The 23,121-nt window shown below is 39.4% G+C and overlaps 1 protein-coding gene across 1 annotated transcript in view; it reads left to right on the top strand.

The window, feature by feature from the left end:
* Window positions 1-9,827: 9,827 nt before the first annotated feature.
* The window catches only part of fgfrl1a (fibroblast growth factor receptor like 1a), a 76,205-nt gene continuing 62,911 nt past the window's right edge, over window positions 9,828-23,121 (top strand). Inside the window, exons 1-2 of the mRNA XM_044039447.1 lie at window positions 9,828-10,261; window positions 12,679-12,788. Of these exons, the coding sequence (XP_043895382.1) occupies window positions 12,731-12,788 (58 nt within the window). The 5' untranslated portion in view covers window positions 9,828-10,261; window positions 12,679-12,730. The remainder of the gene's footprint in view (window positions 10,262-12,678; window positions 12,789-23,121) is intronic.

Below are 23,121 nucleotides of genomic sequence, written 5' to 3'. Positions count from 1 at the left end.
TGCAGTCATGGTTTCTGCCTCCTTCTCGCTACTTTAAGAGTTTCATGGGAAGATTTTCTCACACAGTTCTTTTCTCTCCTTTTTCCTCTTCACAAGAAATGTCAATAGATCTTCAAATTGTTTAAAAAACAAGTTTATGTATTTGTTTTATTTATCTAAAGGAGACGATCCGAGGTGTATCCAGCCTTACGCCCTATGTCAGCTGAGATTGGCCTCGCGTGGAGGATACATTTAGAGTTAAAGGATAAAGAAAACATGTTATAATCTGATGCACTGTACCAGATTATGGCTTCGAGTGGAATTCAAATCTGCAGTCCATTGGCCGGTCAGAGCAACACAAACATTTTTCCCCCATTCGCACACAGCAAAACATTGAATAAACAATAGATAAAGTACATCATAAATGTATAATTGTCAAAACAATGAAATAATATCAAGTCATTCGGACCATGAAGTGTTTTACAGTGTTAATGTAAAAAAACATTTTTTCTTTAATCCCTTTGTCTGTTATATAAATGTTCAAGTGAATTCACAAATTAAATTAACAGATTTAGTTTTTTATCGTATTTGACTTTTCTGGGAAAGAGGTTTGTAATGAAAACCAACATTTTTCCTCAAGCTGGAATATTTCAAATTGTGCAACAGTTGTGTGTTATATGTGTAACAGGAGCAAAATAAATCAAAAGCTGGATTGTTTTCAATGTATTGATTGATACTGATCCACATGTGTGTGTGGGGGGGTTTTCTCCGAGTCTCCGGTTTCCTCCCTCAGTCCAAAAACATGCAGATTTGGGGGATTATGCAAATTAGACACTCAACTGTCGGTGTGAGTGTGAGAGTGAATGGCTGTGTCCCTGTGATGGACTGGCAACCTGTCCAGGTCGTACCCTGCCTGTCACTCTGTCAGCTGGAATTGGCACCAGTGCCCCCCCACGACCCTCATGTGGAGGATTAAATGGTAGAAGACGGATGGATTGATAGTGATCAACTGTCTCTGTGTTTCTCAATGAAAAACATTATTTCCCTCTCTGCACACAGGAAGTGATTCATTTTACACCAAGACAGACGGAGGAAACAGCACCAGTGCACCTTGAAACCTTGAAATAATCTCCACCCGCCCCTGTGCTGCAAGAGTATACACACAAACACTACATCAGTCAGGTCTGATTGTATGACTGGAAAGAGCCTGTTTCAAGATGAGTTAAAAGTCCAATTTTAGTCGGACTAAGACAATAATTTACTTTTCTTATTTAGTGGACTAAGACAATAATTTAGTCTGACTAAAATCAAGCTAGTCTTAGTTGGACTAACATACCTGGATTATTTGATTCATAGTGATGTAAAGGTCAACAGGAAATTGATTCAACGCACACTAGGTTATAGAGAGAGATACAGCTCCACCTACGGAGGCGGAGTCGGACGTACTCTCCTCCGCCCACATACCCCGACACGCTGCAGCTTTAACATTAAACGTTTTGGTTTTGTGACCACAGAGGCTCTGGCTCGGCTTTAACAGCCCCTCGCTGAGTCACTGTCATTTGGGAATCTCAAACACTCCCGTTACAACCTGCTGTCGTGCTTTAAAAGCGACGTCATCGTCGGGCAAATGAAGTGGAACTGCTGACCTCGTATCAGCCCCGCCTCAGGTCCAGTCACGCCGAGTCACACTAGGTTTAGGCAAAGTCCGCGTTGTGTTGCGCTCTGTACCGCGCTGTGCTTTTACAGCTGCCTTCATTACATTACACTTTTTATTTTCCCAGTCTGGGGGCTAAATGTCCCCCACCGCCACCTCCACCCTCACCCCAACCCCCCCGTTAGCTTAACTGGCCCCCATGGTCACTTGGACCAATAAGTGTAAATGTGTGTGTGTGTGTGTTTAAGTGCAGCGGGGGGTCTGGCTACCTGGCATCCAGATGTGCCGCTGCTTGTAATGCAGCTATTGTTTCCTACAAACGGTCCAACGTTTGTGAAGCAGACGTTTGCTCTGAATATCCTTGACATCCTTCATGATGGAATTAGACTTTTGTGTTTGTGTGTATAGATTTGGATTCATTTTGATATGACAGGTAAATTAATGAAAATTGGATCAAAATGTGCTCAATGCTTCATTTTGAGTAATCATTTGTGCTAAGGACATCGTAAACACACATAATAAGCGGAGTAAATACTATTAAGAAAAGTTTCTGTTGTCACTTTTTTCTTATGGACAATTTACAGAACAAAGTAATTCCTAACCCATCACTGTCACATAATAATTATAATGAAATCATTAATTAAGAGAAAGATAAATCATTATTTATGATCCAAAAATGGACCTAAAAGGCAGAAAGAGAGAGGCAAATTCATCCTGTCACTGAAATTGAAATGTATTATACGTTTTAGTGACTTGTTTACAAAGGTGAACAGAAAATGTTCACAGTTTAATAACAGATCATAAAAAACAAGTCTCCAAGTCTTCAAAATGAAACCCTGAGTCAGTCCTGGTTGAACCTCCAGACTCTGATGCCACGTTTATGGGACTCTGTGGGATTCATGGGGGTCTGACTTCTGAACTTATATAGATGTCGTGCCCTTTTCAGGAAAAAAAAAACAGAACAAAAACATTACGTTTTCAAATTTAAATACCCACTTATTTTGTTGCTGAGTTTGTTAGCAAGGAAATAATAACGCTATAAAACAAAAATCCCCAGAAGAGTAGATCACAAAAACATACTGTATTCTGAAAAAAAGGGAAGTGAATCCAAAGGATGCCAAAAGCCTCTGTCTCTCTCTCTGTCTCTCCCTCCCTCTGTCTCCCTCTCCCTCCCTCTCTCTCCCTGACTCTATCTGCAGCCGTTTTCCATTATCAGTGCCCAAACCAGCTTGTTAAAAAAGAGTGAAACTCAAACCACGGTTTTGGAAATTACAGAATTCCTTCATAAATGCCCGACCCTCCCCACAGCTACACTGAGTTCAGGCCTGAGGTGAGGCCGCCATACTACAATAGACACACACACACACAGAGTCTGGTTTCCATGACTTCAGAGGACATTACATTGACTTACATTCATGTCCGAATGTTTAACACCAACCTTAACCGTGTCGAAACTGGAACCTTAACTTAACCCTAAAACCAGGTCTTAACCCTGCAAAAAAGCCCTTTCAAGTTGTGAGGACCAGCCAAAAGGTCCTCACTTTTACTCAATCCGTATGGTTTATTTTTGACACTCATAGACACGATGTGTTCCCCAGCCCCTTACCCCTAAACCCAATTCTAACCCTAACCCTAAAACCAGGTTTTAATCCTCAAAAATGCAAAATGAGCTCACAAAGATAGGTTTTTTTGACAGTTGGTCCACACAGGCTATTTAAAGCATGTACACACACACACACACACATCAACAGTAGACTGTTTAAAGAAATGCCAGACCAGCAAAACCAAAACTGTCAAAACTGAATTAATATTTGTATCCATTAGGACAAAAAAAAAGAAGCAATACAAAACATTTAATTCAATGTCTTTTATCGTTGCGCTCTTTTTCAAACTGGGCTTTTCAAAAGTTGTTGAGAGACGATTTGCGACCGCACAAAATGTTTACCTATCTAACAAAGGAAACCCACAGCCTGCGTCAAAACGGCTTCTGACGAAAATCCACTGTGACATGAGTACATGTTCAGGCCTTTTGATGTCTGTCAAAAAATGGATGGTTCAACTTTATGGCACTTAACTATATGGCACAGCAGGACGGAGTTGGGACACTGCAGATACCAGAAACAGGCTGCTATGAATGACACGCTGCCCCACCGCTCCACCGCGGCACCAGATGCAAACTCACCAGTGCACTGCTGGTTTTATTGGATGTTTCAAACTCAGCAAACGACGTGAAAAAAACACAGACAGACTGACTGACTGACTGACTGACTGACGGGTTCTTTCTGCAACAACTGTAGAAAATGAAGTTTTATTAATAAGGCAGAACCAGGAGATAATGTAAAGATAAGACAAGATTTACTAGGTTTTGATGACCATGGGAGAGAGAAATTCAGAAAGTGAGTGAGATTTATAATATGTACCAAATGCTGTCATATTTATGTTAATGCCACCAAAAGAATGTTCTATAAGATCCAGATCTGAGTCACATTGCGTAATCTAAATGTAGTCCTGGTTTTCCTGAACCTCACAAATATAAAATGTTGAGCCATTTTTTTGTCAGAGACGTTTGATTTGAAGCGTATTTACTTGGATTTACACGTTCTAACAACTGTTGGGGCTTCAGTTGAGGACTTTCTCTCTCTTCCTTGTGTCTTTTCCGTTGATTCCGTCCAACAGAAAAAAAGCGGGGACCATCTTTGGCGGGTCAACTTTGGCCAAGTGGAAAGACATTATAATTGGACCCTTAAGACATTTTCAAGTTGTGGCTTTGACATTAGGGGTAATTTGCTGCTCTCCCAGTCAAACACCTGCAGGTCAGTTCTCGGCGAAAGAGGAAAAAAAATGATAAGTGAATTCTTCAAAGGGTTTTTCCAACTAATAATTAGAGGATGATAAAAAGCGTGAGGACTGCCAAACACATGACATCACATACCTTACACATCAGATATAAAAGCTGAACATTTAACCCCTTAAAACACCACGAGGACCAGCCTGAGTGTCCTCACGATGGTTTCCGACCACTTTAATGATATTTTCAAGCAATACCTCCAACACTTAAACACTTAGACGCAGCGCACGAATGGTCAGGAAAAAATAAAGTGCTCACCAAACGTCTTGCGGTGCCTAAACTCTCCGGAAAAGCTGCATAGCAACTGGTCCGACTGCCATGGCAACAAAAACCACAATCTCTCGTTTGACCTCTTTATTTTACACATTCAGAGTTCTACTGCTCTCACATGTTCTGTTATTTTAGTTTGTGTAATATTTGTGGAGAAAGAAAAACAGCCCCACGTTATTAAATCGAAAAATTGCTCCGCTTCTACACACATATTTTTAATTTCGCTGATGCAGCTTTGCAAATGTCCTCGCATATGTGTGTGCGCGCCCAACTATCACAAAATCATCTCCAACGTGGATAATAAATTGTAATTATTCTCAGCTGCTGCTACACGTGAAATACAGTATATCAGCGTTCGCTCGCTGTGTCAGCTGAGGTAAGATTTAAAAATAAAAACAAAAGGTGTAGGTGAACGGTCGGTTTTTAAGTCTTGAAGTGGAGAGATAAAGGATTTGATATCAGACAATGGACGAAGAACAGAGTCACACCAAACCACAAGTGTTTCACACACACACACACACACACACACACACACCACTCAGCTTCACTCTCCATGAGTGATTCTGTGTTTTGCTTTGGAGGGAAATTGGTGCACTTTGGCCATAATTGTTCCAAAACTGCTCGCTAATTATGACCTTTTGAAAACAAAGTGTACAGATTGAATGTGACATTTCGCTTCGCCGGCAGAACACAAACACCCTCGCGCACACTGGCTTAAACCACGATGATGAAAAAGAAAACCCATTGTGTCCTGACGGCTATTTTCACAGGTCTCTTTCTCTGAACACTCTGAACGGTGGTGTGTTGTGCTTGTATCATGTTACCATGGTGAAGTGATTGAAAGATAACGGTTATCTCACCTGGTAAGTGAATGCACACGCTGTTCTTTGAAGTCCCTGACAATAAATCCTACTCACGTGCAGTGTTTGGGAAACATATGACTCCTTTAAATAGTAATAAAGTGACTTAATAGTTGGCATCAAAGGTTATACGTTACATCACTCTGTATTCTTTTTGATAATGTGGTCAAAAAGTGATGTACAACAAGGTTCTTTTGGAAATAAAAGTCAATTAACGCGGTAAATCTGTGTTGCTTTGCTTAGCATTTGTGATAATATAATGGCATGACACGACATCATATATTTATCGTACTCTATTTTAAGCCAATATCACAGTGTAAAGTGTGTTTATATCAGCAAATGTTTCACCAGAACTGAGAAAACATCTTCTGATAAAGACCATGTGTCAGTGGAATGTTTCTGTCCATCTTTGGCAAAATATTCTCTCACTTTTCGTACGCCGTGTTTTTCATTAAACAACACGCTCTGTACTCTAAACACATCGTACAGTCCGTGTTCGTCTTTCCTTCCCCGTCTCCATGGAGCGCAACCGCCGACAAAAGCAAAATAAACAAGATACCACGTCGTACAAATGTCCGACACTCAAACAAACAGGCTCAACGTCAGCATTTACACAAAATGTACAAAGAAAATGACCTTTGTTTAAACAGTTACACACACACACAATTTTATTTATGTACACAAACACGACACTGCACATGTGTGAATAACAAGTGCAGAGATGATTCACTGAGCAAGTGCAAAACATATCAAGTGACTTTTGTGTGTGTATTTTTTTTTGCTCTGTTAAAATCCCCGTCCACAAACAGCAGGTGGCGCTGTCGGTCAGTTTAAACACCACAGAAGAAGAGGACATGACAACTCATGGTATGTTTGTTTGTTTGTTTGTTTTTGTAGGTTTTTTCATCCCTGATTTAAGGCACATGACTGATGCTAATCCACGTTTGACTGAAGCTTTTCCATGTGGAGTTTGCATGTTGGGAATAAAGCTGTTAGTTTACAACTTTAAATATAATATAAAAGTTTATAATGTAATTCAGCTCTACATTAATAAATTGACGTTTTTCCTCCAAAATGATACGGATCTTTCCTTTAAAACATGTGTTTTAAAGGGTATTTAAATGTGTTTTCTCTACAGCAGGGTTGTTGTGACACACACACACACATGCATGTATGTATAGCCTTTAGCAGAAATGGTTCCAGCCTGCTGCCTGTCACGGTTCATGGATTTCAATGGAGCATTTTTTATTTTTTTTTCCAGCCATATTCTCACCATCTGTTGTGACCATTTGAGAAACAAAAAAAAAAACACAGTTTTCACTTTTATATCTGTTCTTAGTGTAGTGTCAACATGAGAGAGTCTGTGTTCTGCATGTGCATTATGTGTGTGTATTTGTTTTAAACCTCTGCCACCATCTAGTGGACAAAATAGGGAGTTCAATTGTGACACTTTTTTTATTTTTCCAGCTGGGATTTATTTGGTCTGTAATCTAAGGAGGCAATTATTGAATTATTAGTTTTTGAATATGCTATTTTATTGAGTTTACATTTTTCTGCATGTTGTTTTTTGCAAAGCCCCTCTATTTCCATGTTAAATGTATGTTATTAATAATAAATAGAAATAATAATGTAATGTTATTTTTGACAACATTGCAGTGACAGAGCAGAACCAGGGCATTTTTTACTGACGCAGTGAAGTCAGTGATTTCTTGTATTTTTTACACGTTAAATAGTTTAGAAAATAGAGGCTGAGAAAATGTGTCAAGTAAAGAATTAAAACTGAAACTAGTTTGTCTCTTAAATAATGTATAGGCCTCTCAGGAGATGCACAGGAGCCGTAGTTAACATCTCAGAGCAGAATTTTACGTGATATTTTTTACATATTAGGTGACTAAAATTTGGTAAGGTGGTTACTAACACATTTCCCGAAGTCAGAATTAATTTTACATATTTTATACATTTTAAAATATTAAAGAATTCTAGATTTCTTTAGATATATACAGACATCTTTATAATGCTTAAGTTAAGCTATTGATATCATTATTATTATTATTCCCTGGATTTGAGGGGGTTAACATTCATAAAAACTCTTGAAACTTCGCACAGAGGTCAGGTCTGGTGAAAATGCCATATTGCCATAGTGTCCGGACCTGTGCATCTTTGATCAAGGGCACTATAGCGCCCCCTAACAGTGCCAAAATTGAGTTCCACCGAATTTCCCAAAACTTCCACAAAATTTTGACGTCTAAATTAAAAACAAAAAATGCAATTTATAGATTGGTATCAACAAAAGTCAGCAATTACAACTTTTATCATTTTTGTCTTGTAAAAAGAGAAGAAAAACAAAGGTCATGTGATCTAATACCAATGAATACAGCAATATTTACTCAGCTATAAATGATGATTCTTAGATTAAGATAATGAGCTTTTTAAAGTAAAGAAAAAATGCATTTGTTGGACTCTTTCGCTCAGCAAGATTCCAGCTCAAGGTTCTATATTGGAACGGTTTAACAGCAAAGGCTGTTTTGACAGAGTTTGTTCGATTCAGTGACTCTTTTTTCAAGTGTATTCCCAGTGTTTGCTTCGATAACACCTTTCAACTTTTTAAAAACACTGATCATGTCAACAATGTCATCACTTAAACACCATTTTCGGTTGTTTCATTTCCAGGTAAATCAGGTAAAAAGAATCTTCATAAGAGTCTCATGTTTGCACTCCATAAATCTGCAGAGAGGCTTTCTTTTGTTTTTTGGTTCCCAGCTCTGTGGAGTTTGCTCTGCCTCCTCCTCCTGACGCTGAAATAAAACAGCGGTTAAAGCCATGGAGCTGGAACACGGCCACAGACAATACTCTGCTGTATTTTAAAGTCAAACCAAATCATCATGTGAGACAGCTGCATCAAATGGCTGTTTCAACTGATATAAAGTTCAGGATGTCATAAAAGGTTCTTCAGTTCACTTAAGGCAACCCTGCTGAAGGTTTTTTGAGTCCACATCACTGGGAAAATAAAATAAGAACAATTGAGGACAGTCTTTATTGATTTGTGTCCAACAAATGTAAAATGGGGACAGGTAAAAGAGCGGATTTAATGATATTTCAAATAATTACCACAAACCTTGGCATTTGTCAAAATGTGAATGATCATTTTTAGTGAGTTTAATGATTCTAAAATATATATAAAAAACAAAATACCATACCTAATGCCATGTATGAATTACCTGTCTTTTACAAGCGATAAACTGTCTATAATCTAATAATTTGATCTAATAAAAATGTAAAAAAAAAATGTGACTCACCACTAGTAAATTCATTACCTAGCCACGAGGTGGCAGTGTTGACACACACTGTCAGTTAGACAAGCTGCTCTGGACCAATGGTGTCCTCACTAAAACCCTATTCTATTCTATTCTGTTCTATTCTATTCTATTCTATTCTATTCAGGCTTGTTCAAAAAGAAGTCTTAATTGTTTTGTTTTTCCTTTTTTTTACACAACCTTTTGTGATCTAATGTTTTCTATTCAACTTTGAAATAGGTAACATACAATGATAACAAGACACAACAACAACAACAATTATAATAACAAAATAAATAATAATGAAACCTATAGTCAGTACAATACAAAGTGATAAATCTCCAAAAGTGCATTTGAGAACATCACTTTAAATATTTTAAAACGCATAAATGTATCAGACATGAAGGAATTGTATGGGTGTTGCAAAGGTAATACTGAATAAAGGCAGTCATTAAAAACCAGTACATACAAAGAATAACATGAATAAGTTAATAAATAAGGATATATAAGGGTATAAGAAAACAATAAGGCATTATTTCTCTTTGGAATTCAAACAAGGTTGGACTGCTGTCGAAAAAACCCCAATAAATCATGTGTACGTGATATTTACCGTAGAAAATCAACATATGAACATTAAAATCACAGTCACGCTGGATCATTCTCCCTCCTCTCTCTCTCTCTCTCTCTCTCTCTCTCTCTCCAGCCTGAACCGCTCCAAATTTGTCCAGCACAGTGCTGCGCTGTGATTGGCCGGCGCTCTGATTGGCCCGCGCTGTGATTGGTGGAAAGTTGAGCCGCTGGGCGGGTCCGTCCACGCACTTTGTTTTCTCGCCTGCGGCTGAAGTTTGGACCGTGAAGCGGCTGCCAGAGGCAAAGTGGACGCGGTGTTCGGCTTTTTTTTTTTACGCTAATTACGCGAAGAGTTACGTCAACTGACGAGCGGAGAAGTTTTTTTTATGAGTACTATTTCATTTCTCCCCTTCTTCTGTTTCCCGCTGCAGTTCCTGCTTTACACGCAGACTGTCATTCAGAAATACTACAGTCTTCTGCTTCTACTCACGTGTTTGACCTCAGTCTACATAAACTGTGTTTTTATCTTTTACTCCTCTGTTATTGTGTCGCTCGCGGTGACTTATTGTGAAGGTTTTTTTTTTAATTATTATTGTTATTTCACTGCACTTCACTCGCGCTGCGGTGACATCTCCTCACATCTCCTCACGCTGTTGTAATTAAGAAGCTGAGAGAGAGAGAGAGGAGGTGGATAAAGTTAGTGCGGGATAACGGGCACGTTAACCGTGCAGGACACCAGTGGCTCACATTAACTGGAGGATCTGTCATCACTGCTGGGACTCTCACTGTAAGTTTGACTTCAATAATCTCGCACTATTTTTACTAATCTCACACGAGGTCTGCTTAAAATACTCTTAAAGTAAGTCAAACACTTATTCTAACTTTATTTATCTTAAAGTAAGTCTAACTCCACTAACCTGACACTTATTCTAACTTCAATTATCTTAAAGTTAGTTTAACTTCATTAATCTGACACTTGCTCTACCTTTATTTATCTTAAAGTAAATCGAAATCCACTTACCTGACACTTATTCTAACTTTATTTATCTTAAAGTAAGTCTAACTCACTAACCTGACACTTATTCTAACTTTAATTCTCTTAAAGTAAGTCTAACTCCACTAACCTGACACTTATTCTAACTTTATTTATCTTAAAGTAAGTCTAACTCCAATAACCTGACACTTATTCCAACTTTAATATAATCTTAAAGTAAGTCTAACTCCACTAACCTCACACTTAATCTAACTTTTATATAGTCTTAAAGTAAGTATATCTCCACTAACTGGACACTTATTCTACCTTTAATAATCTTATAGTAAGTCTGACTTTGTTGCAACAAGTACAACTTCACTATTCTTACAATAGGTCTAGATGTATACACCTTTACGGGAAGCCTGAATGTTTTAATCTTAAAGTAAATCCAGCTTTATTAATCTTACAGTGAGTCTGACCCAACATTAAATCTATATCAACACTCCTGATGTCATTAATCCCAAATTAATCTGACTGTATTATCTTAATGTAAGTCTGTTTTTATTCATTTTACCTTAAATCTAACTTAATCTAACACTTAGTCTAACTTTGTTAAGATTACAGTGAGTCTTACCTCACATAATCTTACAGGGAGTCTGACTTTACAACAATACTCTAATTCTTATAATCTCATACTAAGTCTGTCTTTACTGTGCCAAATCTGACTGTATTTACCTCACAGTAAGTGTGTTTTTATAAGTTTTACCTTAAATCTACCTTAATCTTACACAAAGTCTATCTTTATTCATTTTAAGTAACCCTGATTTTTTCAATCCACATAAAGTTTAACTTCAATAATCTTACTGTAAATTTGACTACAATTACCTTAATGTTTGATGTCATGTGTCTTACCTCAAAGTCTGTTTTAATTTGTTTTCCCTTAATCTTACGCTAAGTCTAATTTTATTCATTTTAAGAAATCCTGATCCATTTAATCTACATAAACTTTAACTTTATTAATCTTACTGTAAATTTGATTTCATGTGTCTTACCTTAAAGTCTATTCATCTTACCTTAAATCTAACTCAATCTTACACTAACTTTAAGTTTGATTTTAATAGTCCTACATTGCGCTTTTCCTTAATAATATGTTGAATTAAATTTTTTTTTCACTTTGCTGATGAACAAACAGTTTATTAATCAAGTGTCATATTGTTTTAAAACACAGGTTTACTTTATTACAAACAACAATATTAATCTGTTTCATGAATTAAAATATGCTCTTCTGAATGTTTAAACAGGATAAACTTGACATGTAAATCATTCTAATGAAGGTTTCAGACTGTTCACTACTACAGTGTCCATTAATACACAGCTTCATCTTTTACGTCACCCTGGCAACACCTGGAAATATCTTGATTGTCACTAATCAATTACCCGTTCTCGAGCAGTTTCTGTGAACCGCGACACAGCGGTTGACAATTTTCTGATCTGAGTCGCGCCGCACGTGAAGCTACTGAAACGAGATCTCGTAAAAGGTTCAGGGGAAGAATTTATGTGGCGTAAAGTTTAAAAACCACTGTAAGAAGAGACACGGACAGGTGGGCAGAATAAATCTGTAAGGAAAATAGTTTGACTCCAACAGAAATGCTTGAGTTTGGACAGATTTATTCTGGTGTTCCCCTCAGTGATTCGTTTTTCTTTCTGACTCCTGTAGAATTCAGGAAAATATTCAGCAGACAAAAAGTAGATTATGATTTATCATTTTTGGAAGATAGTGCTTGTAACCTTCCCCTCCTTTTCCCCCATGAAATGTCATAAAAGTAGTCAAACCTATGACAGCCCATAATAAGATGCAGACACATACGTTATTATATGTCATGTTTTTTTTTTTGTCCTGACTCAAATTCACCAGCTGTCAGCCAGTTGGTACTAAATTATGTTTTTAATTCCATTGCGCTAGCAGCTATTTTGGAAGCAATTAATCAAAAGTTCCCTGTCACATGAAGTAATGAATGTGTAGGGTGTTTTTTTTATTTATTTTTTATTTTTTTAATTTTGTAATAAACTACGTCGGCTTCTGGCAGCAGATGATGCAGCCATTTAAATCATGCAGTGATGAGGTGTCATCAAACACACACGTCAGCACCGTCGCTCCCCCACGTAGATATTTTAACACACAGTTATCGTTTGTTATAATATGGAACTTTTCTCGTTCACGTGTCTTGCAGATCTAAGAGGCCGCGCGTCAGAGTGCTTTTTCTCTGAGAATTAACCCCGAAAATGATTCTGTGGTTGTGTCTGCTGCTGGAGATGGTCCTGGTGTCCACTGCTGCGAGGGGTGAGTACATCCCACCTAAAAAAAAAGTAGTGTTCTGCAGATTTGTTTGACATGGGAGAAATTTATTGCAGTGTCATGTTCTGTTGTTGGATCGTTGATATGTTGCTGACACGCTGCTGTTCCAGCCCCAGGAGGGCTTTTTTTTTTTTGTTCCCTTTCTTTTTTACTTGTGGTTATGAGACATTGTGGTCTGAAAGCTCTTGGCTGTCTTTGTCTGAAGCCAAGAGCATGATGAAGACAATGGGACGTGCGTACCCCCGCTTCTTTCTTTGTCCCTTTTCAACAAGTTTTGTCAGGCACTATAATAATGAGCTTTGACAAAAAAAACTGTGTGCCTTGTAAACATTTTTGTCCGCACGTATTTTCATAGATTTTGGAATTATCCGCACATACTTGTCCTTGGCTGAACTTCCTGTGAAGCTGCTGTTAGTTACTTACTTGAAGCAGCAGTCAGTCAAATTTAAACATCTCTGTATTTGGACAGCTACAGTATATCGTGTTTGAGAAGTGACTCAATCTCACAATTATATTCCCGAATATTCGATGAGGTGTTTTCTCCTTAAAGGTTTAGAAAATGGGGAGAAATGTCAATTTGTGCTTATTTGACACTTATTTTAACTTCAATTTAAGTAAGTCTAACTACACTAACCTGACACTTAATCTAACTTTAATTATCTTAAAGTAAATCTAACTTCACTAACCTAACACTTAATCTAACATTAATTATCTTCAAGTAAATCTAACTTCACTAACCCGACACTTATTCTAACTTTAATAATCTAAAATTAAGTTAACTTGAAAAGGAAAACTGAATGTTTTAATCTTAAAGTAAATCCGATTTATTAATCTTACAGTGAGTCTGACTTTATTAATCCTACTCTAAGTCTATTGTTCCTTATGACATTAATCATACACTAAATCCAAATTTAATCTGACTGTATTATCGTAAAGTAAGTCTGATTTTTTTCATTTGACCTCAAATCTAACTCAATCTTACACTTAGTCTAACTTTATTAAGATTACAGTGAGTCTTACCTCACTTTATATTACAGGGAGTCTTGACTTTATTAATCCTACATTAAGACTATAACAATAATCTAATTGTTATAGAGGAGTGACTCAATCCCATGATTATATTCTCAAATATTCCATGAGTTATTTGCTCCTTTTAGAAAATGTGGATCTGTGCTACCCTGACCTCAGCGTGATGACTCCATTCAAACCAAAGACACTCACTTTATTGTCATCTTTGCAGCCCCTAATCCCACAACACTTTATCTAATCCAGGAGCAAGCAATGTATAGAGGGAGGAGGGGAACACTCGGTTTAACAGTTGTTTTTTCAGTTACTGTCCGGTCTTTCTGATCCTACCTATGCTGCCTTTGCGTTTGTGAAGTTAAATTCCATCTTTCAATATAAAGTTTTCACCTCAGTATCAGGTGATAAGCTGAGTGGACACAGTCCCACACGGGAGCTACAGAAGCTCCACGAGGACGAGAGCGTCCCTCAGCCCGCAGGCATCACCGGGGCAGATGGTCACAGAGTTGGTGCCCGTTCCCAAGATCACACCAATGATGGGGTTTTCACTGGGAACAAATCTGCATTCAGCGAGGCGAGGCCGAGCCTGTGTGCAGACACGGGGCTGAAAGTAAACACAGGGTCATAGACCGCAAAGAGATGAGATTAGATTAGCCTATTAGGGAAGTTTGCTGTGCAATGCCACAGCGTTTCCTCCCGCGCCCCCTCCCCTCTCCCCTCCTCACCGCCTGCAGTCTGTCAACTGAACGGGGGCCAGGCGGCAAGACGGAGACAGAAGGTAGAAGAGAGGAAAGACGAGTCACTGGAATTTAGAAGATTGGAATTACAATGGATGATAGATGAAAGTAAAGGGAATATGGTGATTGTAGAAGATGTGAGAACATGGGCATGAGAGCATGAAGAGGACAGAGGGAACAAAGGCCGGACTTAACTCTAACTGCTGCTGTGAATATGAGTTTGTTGAAATGAAAAGAATGCAAATGTTTTCGAGATTTTTCCTTTTTGTTTTAGGTGGTCGTACGTTTCATTTTCATCTGGGCATCTGTGTGTCCTCCTCAACACTTTGAAAACGTTGCATAAAATGAAACGAATAGCAACCGTAGATTTTAGAAGGGCTCACAGTTCAAAGTGTGTAACCTTAACCTGGAGTGGGAGTTGCCACAGAGATCTATGTTAAGCCGTTCAGCAGTTTAGTTCCAATCTTTGTTCACTGGCACCTGGTCAATATTATGTATTGAGGAACAAACACACTATAAGCCTGCTGCGTCTGCCTTACGATGGTGGGACAAAGTCTTGAAGTGTCTTTACAGTAAGTCTCTGTTGTTACTGAGCAGAAGGAAAACAAAAGCTACGAATAAATGATGGCTCTGACATCGTATACAACCGCGAGTTATCACCGCATGTTGCGTTTCCCGCCGAGCCATGTGACGTTTTCATTTGTCCACACAAACGATCGTGAAGAAACGTTCCTCTTCCTGGCTCCACGTCTTAATAAGAGGAAGATGCATAAAAGATTTTTACCAGTCACTTGATGATAACTGAAATCCCCGAGATAAATATACATATGCTGGAGGGGGCAATAAATGTTAGACGTATCAAGGGACGCGAGTGTATTTAAAGCTGTAAAATGAACTTGGCTGTCGCACTCGCCTTTCTGCAGAACCTTCTGTTACAGGCAGCTACTGTGTAAATCCAGGAAGTTATTCCTAACAAGTTACACTCACACGTGCTCTAATGTTGCTCCAAAGTACAGCACGAAATGGCAGCAGCACAGCACTGTGATGAATTATTGGACACCAAGAGAGGCCAAAGGGTTTTAATGATTGTTACTGGAAGTTTCATTTCCCCTGGTGTCCTTGGAGTTGAGCGTTTCGATGGCACTGAAGTATGTTTTCCACTGTTAGTGCTGATTGGCCAGAGCACGCAGGAACACTGGAACGACTTTGAGGGCTTTGCTGGCCTGCTGCACGGCGCAGAGATAAAGAGGAGAAAGAAAGTGAGGAGGACGAGTGTGTAAGATATGCAGATACAGATGAAGGGGGAAAATATGGGGAAAGGGGAAAAAACAACAGGACGCAGACATGACAGAGGAAAACAAAGACAGTGATAAGCCCCGGTGATCAGACACAACCAGATAAAGATGCAACATTTATGCCTTTATTACAGCAGATGTCACAGAAAGTGCTCTCCAGAGGCTTACACAACCGCACTATTTGAACTGGTGTCTGGGCCACACTGTGTGTGTCCCTGTGTGTGTGTGTGTGTGTGTGTGTGTGTGTGTAGTTGAGCATGAGACTGAGCAGCTGAGAGATTAGCATTCTCCCCTGTTGGTTGAACAGTCTCTTGGGTCACAGACTGGTATCGGAGGCCAGTACATTCTGAGCTTCCTGCTGCACAGCAAGTTTCAACCATGGATGATAAACTTTGACATTTTATTCATTTGCTTTTCCTATCAACTGAAATTAAAACATAAACAGTTTGTGTTAAGACAGAAGCTACAACCAGGAGGAGAATATTACAGTAAACCGTGTTCAATCTGGTTCAAATCAGATGCTTCTCAGTGTGAACACTCTGGATGCTCAAATTGGAATTCTTATGTTATCTTTGGCACCGCTTAAGAATTAGTAATGGCAACACTGCAGATTGTAACAAATAGAAGTCTCCTCCACTCACCCCTGTCATTCCCAAGAGTGTCATGAAACCTTCCGGAAAGGATGTTGTAGTCAACAAACATTCTGAGTAGTCCTTCAGCTGTTCAAGGTTCCATAGATACAGATTTTAAGTTTATTTATTTGAAGTCCGTGTTTCCAGTTATTGCAGCTTGTACGATTTTGGCTGTTTTATACAAACATACTTATAAGTCATGTTTTCAATGTTTGCCAATAAACCCCCGTGAAATGTTACACATAGGTTTGTCTACATTGTTACCAAAGCGACCCACACAGATGAGTTGATGACGTGTATGGACGCACAAATCTCATTTGATTACTTGCAATTAACAGTGCCACTACTTCCGGGTCAAAGACCGCCAAGTCTGACTAAGCGTATACATGCGCAACGAGTAATCAGACTATGAGTCGCATCATCCAGGTATGTTAGTCCGACTAACACTAGTTCAATTTTAGTCCGACTAACATACACTAACAAAATGTAGACACATCTCTAACATCATAATACATGTTTAATACATAAAAACGTATGTATTATCATGTGTTTACTGACGGTACTGGAGCAGAGACACGTGAAGTCTTCCACCCACTCGCTTAAGAAACAGATTGAGAAAAAAAAAGACATCTATGTCCAGAAATTAGATGATGAGTGTGGGTTGTGTGCATGGAATCCTCAACGCATGTTTTCCCTGTCCAAACAATTTAATGTTTCCCATGTGATCTCACTGTATAGACCACCCGTGATCCGCTAGCAAGTGAGAGAAACAGACACAACGATGAGAGGTTTATTGTTGTACCGAGTGTTAAAGAGCCACAGACACTTAGAAAAGCACGTCTTAATTGCACTCGGAGCTGCCAAATATGACATACACGCGGGAGAGAAGCGCGCAGCATCGTCGCTGCAGTTACAAACAGTGTAAACAACCACATACACAGATGCTGGACGTGTATACAATGAGAAGAGGCTACCCATGAATATGACCTAACACATGCAAGCGCACACATGTGGGACAAACGCACGCTGAGCCCTTAAAACCTCCTGTAATTAGTAATTAGAACTTTTAAAAGATGGAAATAGTGACATATGGGAATAAATTATGTATAATATCAGTAAACTGTAATTCCACAAAATAACTTTCCACAAAACCAAGGTGATGTATTTATGTTTGCGTTTTACTTGGACCTAAAAACCAGCGTTGCCATTTTACCTCTTTCTATTTTCTGCCACACCAATTATTTGACTAAAAGTTGAAGTTCTAGACTTGCCGTTTTAGGTTTGTGTCACTGCTGCAATTTCAGCTGGAGATGGTAACATCATCAGTCAGTCGTGTACAAAAGAAGGTATTGTTTGAGTTTGATCATTAATGGGCCTGGGTTTTTTTTCTCGCTAAGAGCGATATTTCCTCCATTTGAACGCGTCATGTAACTCAACGACTGTAAATGACACTGCTCGGAGTGCTCGAGAAAGAGCTGTGACGATGAGTCACTCATTGTTTATCAATCAATCATCAGATAAGTCAGTAATCAAGGAAATTGTTGCTCCTCTCGTGTACCTGTAGGATTTGAACTGTTGCTGTGTGGTTCCACTGATATATCAGTATTATCGGTAAAAGGGTATCACATGTGTCTCCATGTGAATGAGTGGCGATGGACGAGGAAAGCATCTCGACTCCTCCCCAAGAGTAAACAACTGCATACCACAGGCAGATGCTTCAAACACACAACCTCACACACACAGACACACATCAGTGAATGTCCCTCCTCCTCTGCTGCTGTTGTGTGAGCATGCACTGCGTCCTAAGTCACAGCTAACTATCGTAAAACACCATTTGACCTGCTGATAAGCGTTATACGGCCTGATGGTGGTGATGGGCATCTGGCTGCCAGCCTTTGTTTTATTAAAACTGGGTTGTGTTGTGTACGTATGACACCAGGGTTTCTTCACCTTTTTGTTCCTTATATTTTACTACAAAGCTTTTTCTTTTCTTTCTTTGTAATGCTGTCATTTTTAAGAAGACATAAAAGTGAAAACTTTGAAAACATGTGGGCTTTTCGCTGATTACGTGGTGATCAGCGGACAAGAGTGTAGCTTCAAAGAGCACACACAGTTCCTCTCGTTAAAGCCTAATGTCAGGGCCAAATGACGGAGCTGTAAAAGAAGCTGTCGTCCAAATGCCCCGCGCTGCAGTAAATCATTTTAAATATAACTTATCCGTCTCGGGCTGTCGGGTTTTACTTGACTTTTAGAAGAAATATTTGCAGTCGCGAGACATCGTGAAACTCTCTACTGACACTTTACTCTCTGTGATGTTCATCCTATAAGACAGTGTTATTATTATTATTATGACCCAATCATTGTGGGTCTGTTCTGAAACATTTAACCAACACTGACATAACCATTTGCAGGGAACTGAATGGCAAGCTTAGGGTCAAGCCCCAACAACACCTCACTTTTGCAGCCTCAGTTTTACAGGGCCTGTTAATGTTAAAGGCTATTAGCCCACATTTAGATAAAGTCAATGTTTGCTTTGACATTGCTAATGGTGAGGTAGTAATGGGGTGGTCTGGACGTTCTCTGCGGGGGTTGATGCTTTGACACTCCGATGTGAAGATGTGATGTGTGTGTTTGTGGAGGGGGGGTGCAGGAGGAAAGAAGTGGAGGAGATAAGGAGACAAAAGAAGGCTTTTTGGAGAGAAATGTAGAGACAAAGACAGAAATTCTAAGGAGTAATGATTTAAGCCTCTCGACACACGGTGACGAAGTAGACTGGGAAAATCATCTGCAGGATGTTTAGACTGTGTCGCATACTCAAGTCAAGAGTCTGTGCTTTGCTTTTTTTTTATGGCCTCGCTGCTAAATAACATGGAAATATTCGTCATGTGTCATTTTCTACATACTTTCTCAGCGCTTCAGCCTGATGATATTGTTGTTGTTGTTGTTGTTGTTGTTATTGTTGGTGTCTGTGAAACTTCTGAACTTTCACCAAAATAAACACAACTCTGAATGTCACTGTTTATCCACATACTGAAGTTCATCGAAATACTTGTTTGCTTTTTGATAAAGGTTTTTCAGAACGCAACCATAAACACACATACATATGACAAGTGCCTACGTAAGTCAGAATTGGAGAGTTTATATTTTTATTAAGGGGGTTGAAAATGTCAGAAAGTACGTAAATATTTCTTTTGCCCTCAATGTATTCTCTTTAAAACCTGATTTCCATAATCTCTTATAGGTACCATGTAATGTTTGCGCAGCATTATGTGGCCCATCACTTTTGCCCCCAGTTGTGTACATTTTGCTTTCACTGGACTTTAGCACTGTACTTTTTAGAGCTGCAACTATCGATTATTTTCATAATCAATTAATCTGTCGATTATTTTCTCAATTAATTGATTAATTGTTTGGCCCATGAAATATCAGAAAACCTTAAAAAATGTTGATCGGTGTTCGTCAAACCTGGATATGATGTTGTTCTCAAATGTCTTGATTTGTCCACAAACCAAAATGATTAACATTTAAGGATTTCTTTGTTATCCAGAGCAAAGAAATAAAGATAATATACAAAATTGTGTAAAAAAGCCTCAAACCAATGAATCGATGATCAAAATAGTACCTTTATCTAACCAGGTGAGTTAATGACGACCTGGCCAAGAGGCAGCAGAGAAACAGGGCAGATAAACACGCAGTGACACGTGTTAAACGCATGTTCCTGAATATGAATATGTTGATACTTACACGCCGTTATTCTCTTGCCCCGTCTTTCCCAGCATCTGCGCCCCCCCCCACAGAGAGCAGTATTGTGTGGGTCGTGGCGCCACAGTGCTGTATTGTGGTCTCAGTGGGGTTGGGGTATGTTTGGTCAGTGCTACAGCACAGCAGGTCAAAGGGCGACCAGTGGATCGGGGAGGGGGGGCTCAGGGACAGTTTGTGTACGTGTGAGAGGTATAGGTCAGAGAAAGCACATGCCTGCACCAGAGGAGATTGCAATAACACACCAGGATCCCCACAGGACAACACACACTCTGCTTTCACTCCTTTATCTCCCCCCTGTCTCCCAGTCAGCCCCAAGATTGCCACACACAGCTCCTCCAGACACTAATAAACACATTCAGTCTGTTGTGATTATAATGACCTTTATATTAAATAATTAAATATTCTTCCTTATTTCCTTACCGGTGTAGATTTCACACTGATTTTATCAAATTCCAGTGGTATATTTATGTAATGATAAAGACGGCAACTACGGCGGACGAGTGTGTGACACTGGTGAATCAATGCAAGGCACAAGAAATGATTGAACACTATCAAAACGTATGAAAAACAAGGAACTTGTCTTTCTGTTCCAGGTTACTGTGGATTTGGAAGAGTCAGTCTTTATACTTTGTTTTTAAAGGTGAAAGTAAACCGTAAAAACCAGTGGTGATTGCTCTAACACTGACAGGAAAGCTCTGCTTCCTCTCAAATGTTGACAAATATGTACTGTGTCGTATTTACGTTACAATACTAAACGTGCATAGAAAGTGCACAGTTAGAACGTGTCACTAGTCTGTTCAGAATTCCCGTAGCAGCCTCTGCATTAAGAGAGCTCGGCGGTGATGAGCTGCGGCAAAATCTTCCTCCGCACTTCCACGGAAGCTCGGCTTCGACTTGAAGGAACTGTCTGAAAGGTGCAACCTGTTTCTGATTGACTGGGTTTTATGAATGAAGTCTGTAGACAAGACGCTGGTCGTTGTGTGTTATTTGCTTATTTTCAGTTTTACAGGATTATCGTGTTTCCTTGTTCTAATTGTTCGTTTGCAGAGTTCAGGTAAGAATTTATGTAAAAATAGAAAAAAGACCAGCAAACACCACTGGTGCAAACTGTCTACAGGGAGGTCTGTGTGAGTGTCAGTCACCTTCTCTGTGATCTGTCTGTTCTATTGTCATTCTCTATCTCTCTCTCCCTGACACTTTAATTCCTCTGCCACTTTCTTTGTCTCTGCTGCTCTCTCACTCTCTCTCTCTCTCTCTTCTGTCCTTCAACCAGACCTTTACCAACCGGTTTTTAACACACTCACACACACAGTCTCCAGCTGTTATTTCTGATGGCGTTACAAATGAGATGTTGAAAGGTGCTCGCTGGGACAGGAGACACATACCCTTGTTTTCTTTGGACGTCAGCCTGTCAGACTTGGTGTGGGTCTGTTCAGTGGTGGTGTGTGTGTGTGTGGGGTGATGCAGCACTTAGTCAGGACAACTGTGTATGTTTGCCTGCACATTTACATCATGCTCGACAACATTTAATTGGACCGATGTCCTTGTCTTTGTATACAACCACCGGTGGGGAATCGATTTATTGAATGAAGTGTCCTTTCTACCATCCATCATCTTTGAGCTGACTGAACATATACTATATGCACTATTAATTTGACCCCCTGTCACCCCATCCTTTACCTGGATGTGTCAGTCCAACTTGAAAATAAATCAATTTCGCGCAATTTCAGTCAAACTAATGTCATATAATGAGTCATTTTTAGCACTATCATGAAATTAGTGATAGTGAATTTGACCTCTGCATCATTACAAACAATCTGGGTGCAGGAGCAGTGGCCAGCTCTTTTCTGATCAATCAGGGATTGGATGCCTTGCTCAGGGGCACCCCAGGCCTTGGCAAGCCCAATTCCCTTCCTCTTGGCTATGGGGCGGGCCATGTAAACGCACTGATTGAGACATGAGAACCCAGAATACTCCGTCTCGAATGTAATTGATGTGTGTGTTATAGACAGTGAGCCGCACTCTTCTGATTGTGTGTTCATTAGACACTCAGATGACCTTCAACCCCAGGAAGTGAAGGCTGATCAGGGGCAGGATGTTAAGGCACCCAGCTTTAGGAAAATATTTTTCTGTAAGCTCTTGCTGTATACCTTTGACACGCTGTGCTTGTTGTGTTGACTTCTTGTTTTGCTCCAATCAGATTGTAGCTTTAGTATTATAAGATTCACACACAAGATCACATCTCTTCCTTATTTTATCTTCCCTTTCCTTCCTTTCAGCTGAGACAGGAACTGCACTGAATATCTGATTCAAGGGGGGGGGGACTTTATTTTCATCATCACTGTGGGCATAGGAACACTTGTGGACCAGTTAAAGAGAAGAAAAATAGAAAAGATATCCTAAAATTTAAACATGGCACAAAGCTGAGAAACCACAACACACGAGGAGACACAAATGCACTGCTATTTCTCCCCGGTGCCAGCTGTCAGTGTGGAATCCATACTGCAGCGGGAATGTGAGAGGAGTGTGAGAGATGTGGGGGTGGGTTCTGCAAGATGGTAAAGTCTTGTAGGATCATATACCAGCCTCTGTATGACTGTGGCCAAAAGGTATAGACCTTTATTTATTAAGTGTTCTTAAAAAGTAACATTATATCCAGAAAAATACACAAATTGTTTGCCTATATTTCGTTTCATTTGTGTCACTGCTGCCGGTTGACGAACAATGTGCAAAACTGTGGAAAACTGTTTGGTGCACAACAGTCTCCACTTTCATAAAGGGATTTTCCATTAGCCTGGGTTTGGTCCATTTGAAGCGGAGCTGTGCCAAACCAGTGATGGCATGTATTTCCACAGGTAGCAGCGCCACA

This window comes from Solea senegalensis, linkage group LG12 (assembly GCF_019176455.1).
Source record: "Solea senegalensis isolate Sse05_10M linkage group LG12, IFAPA_SoseM_1, whole genome shotgun sequence".
In the NCBI taxonomy this organism is placed as follows: Eukaryota; Metazoa; Chordata; class Actinopteri; order Pleuronectiformes; family Soleidae; genus Solea; species Solea senegalensis.
Note: the sequence above shows the minus strand (reverse complement) of the source record. Positions and strands in the feature narration are given on the sequence as shown.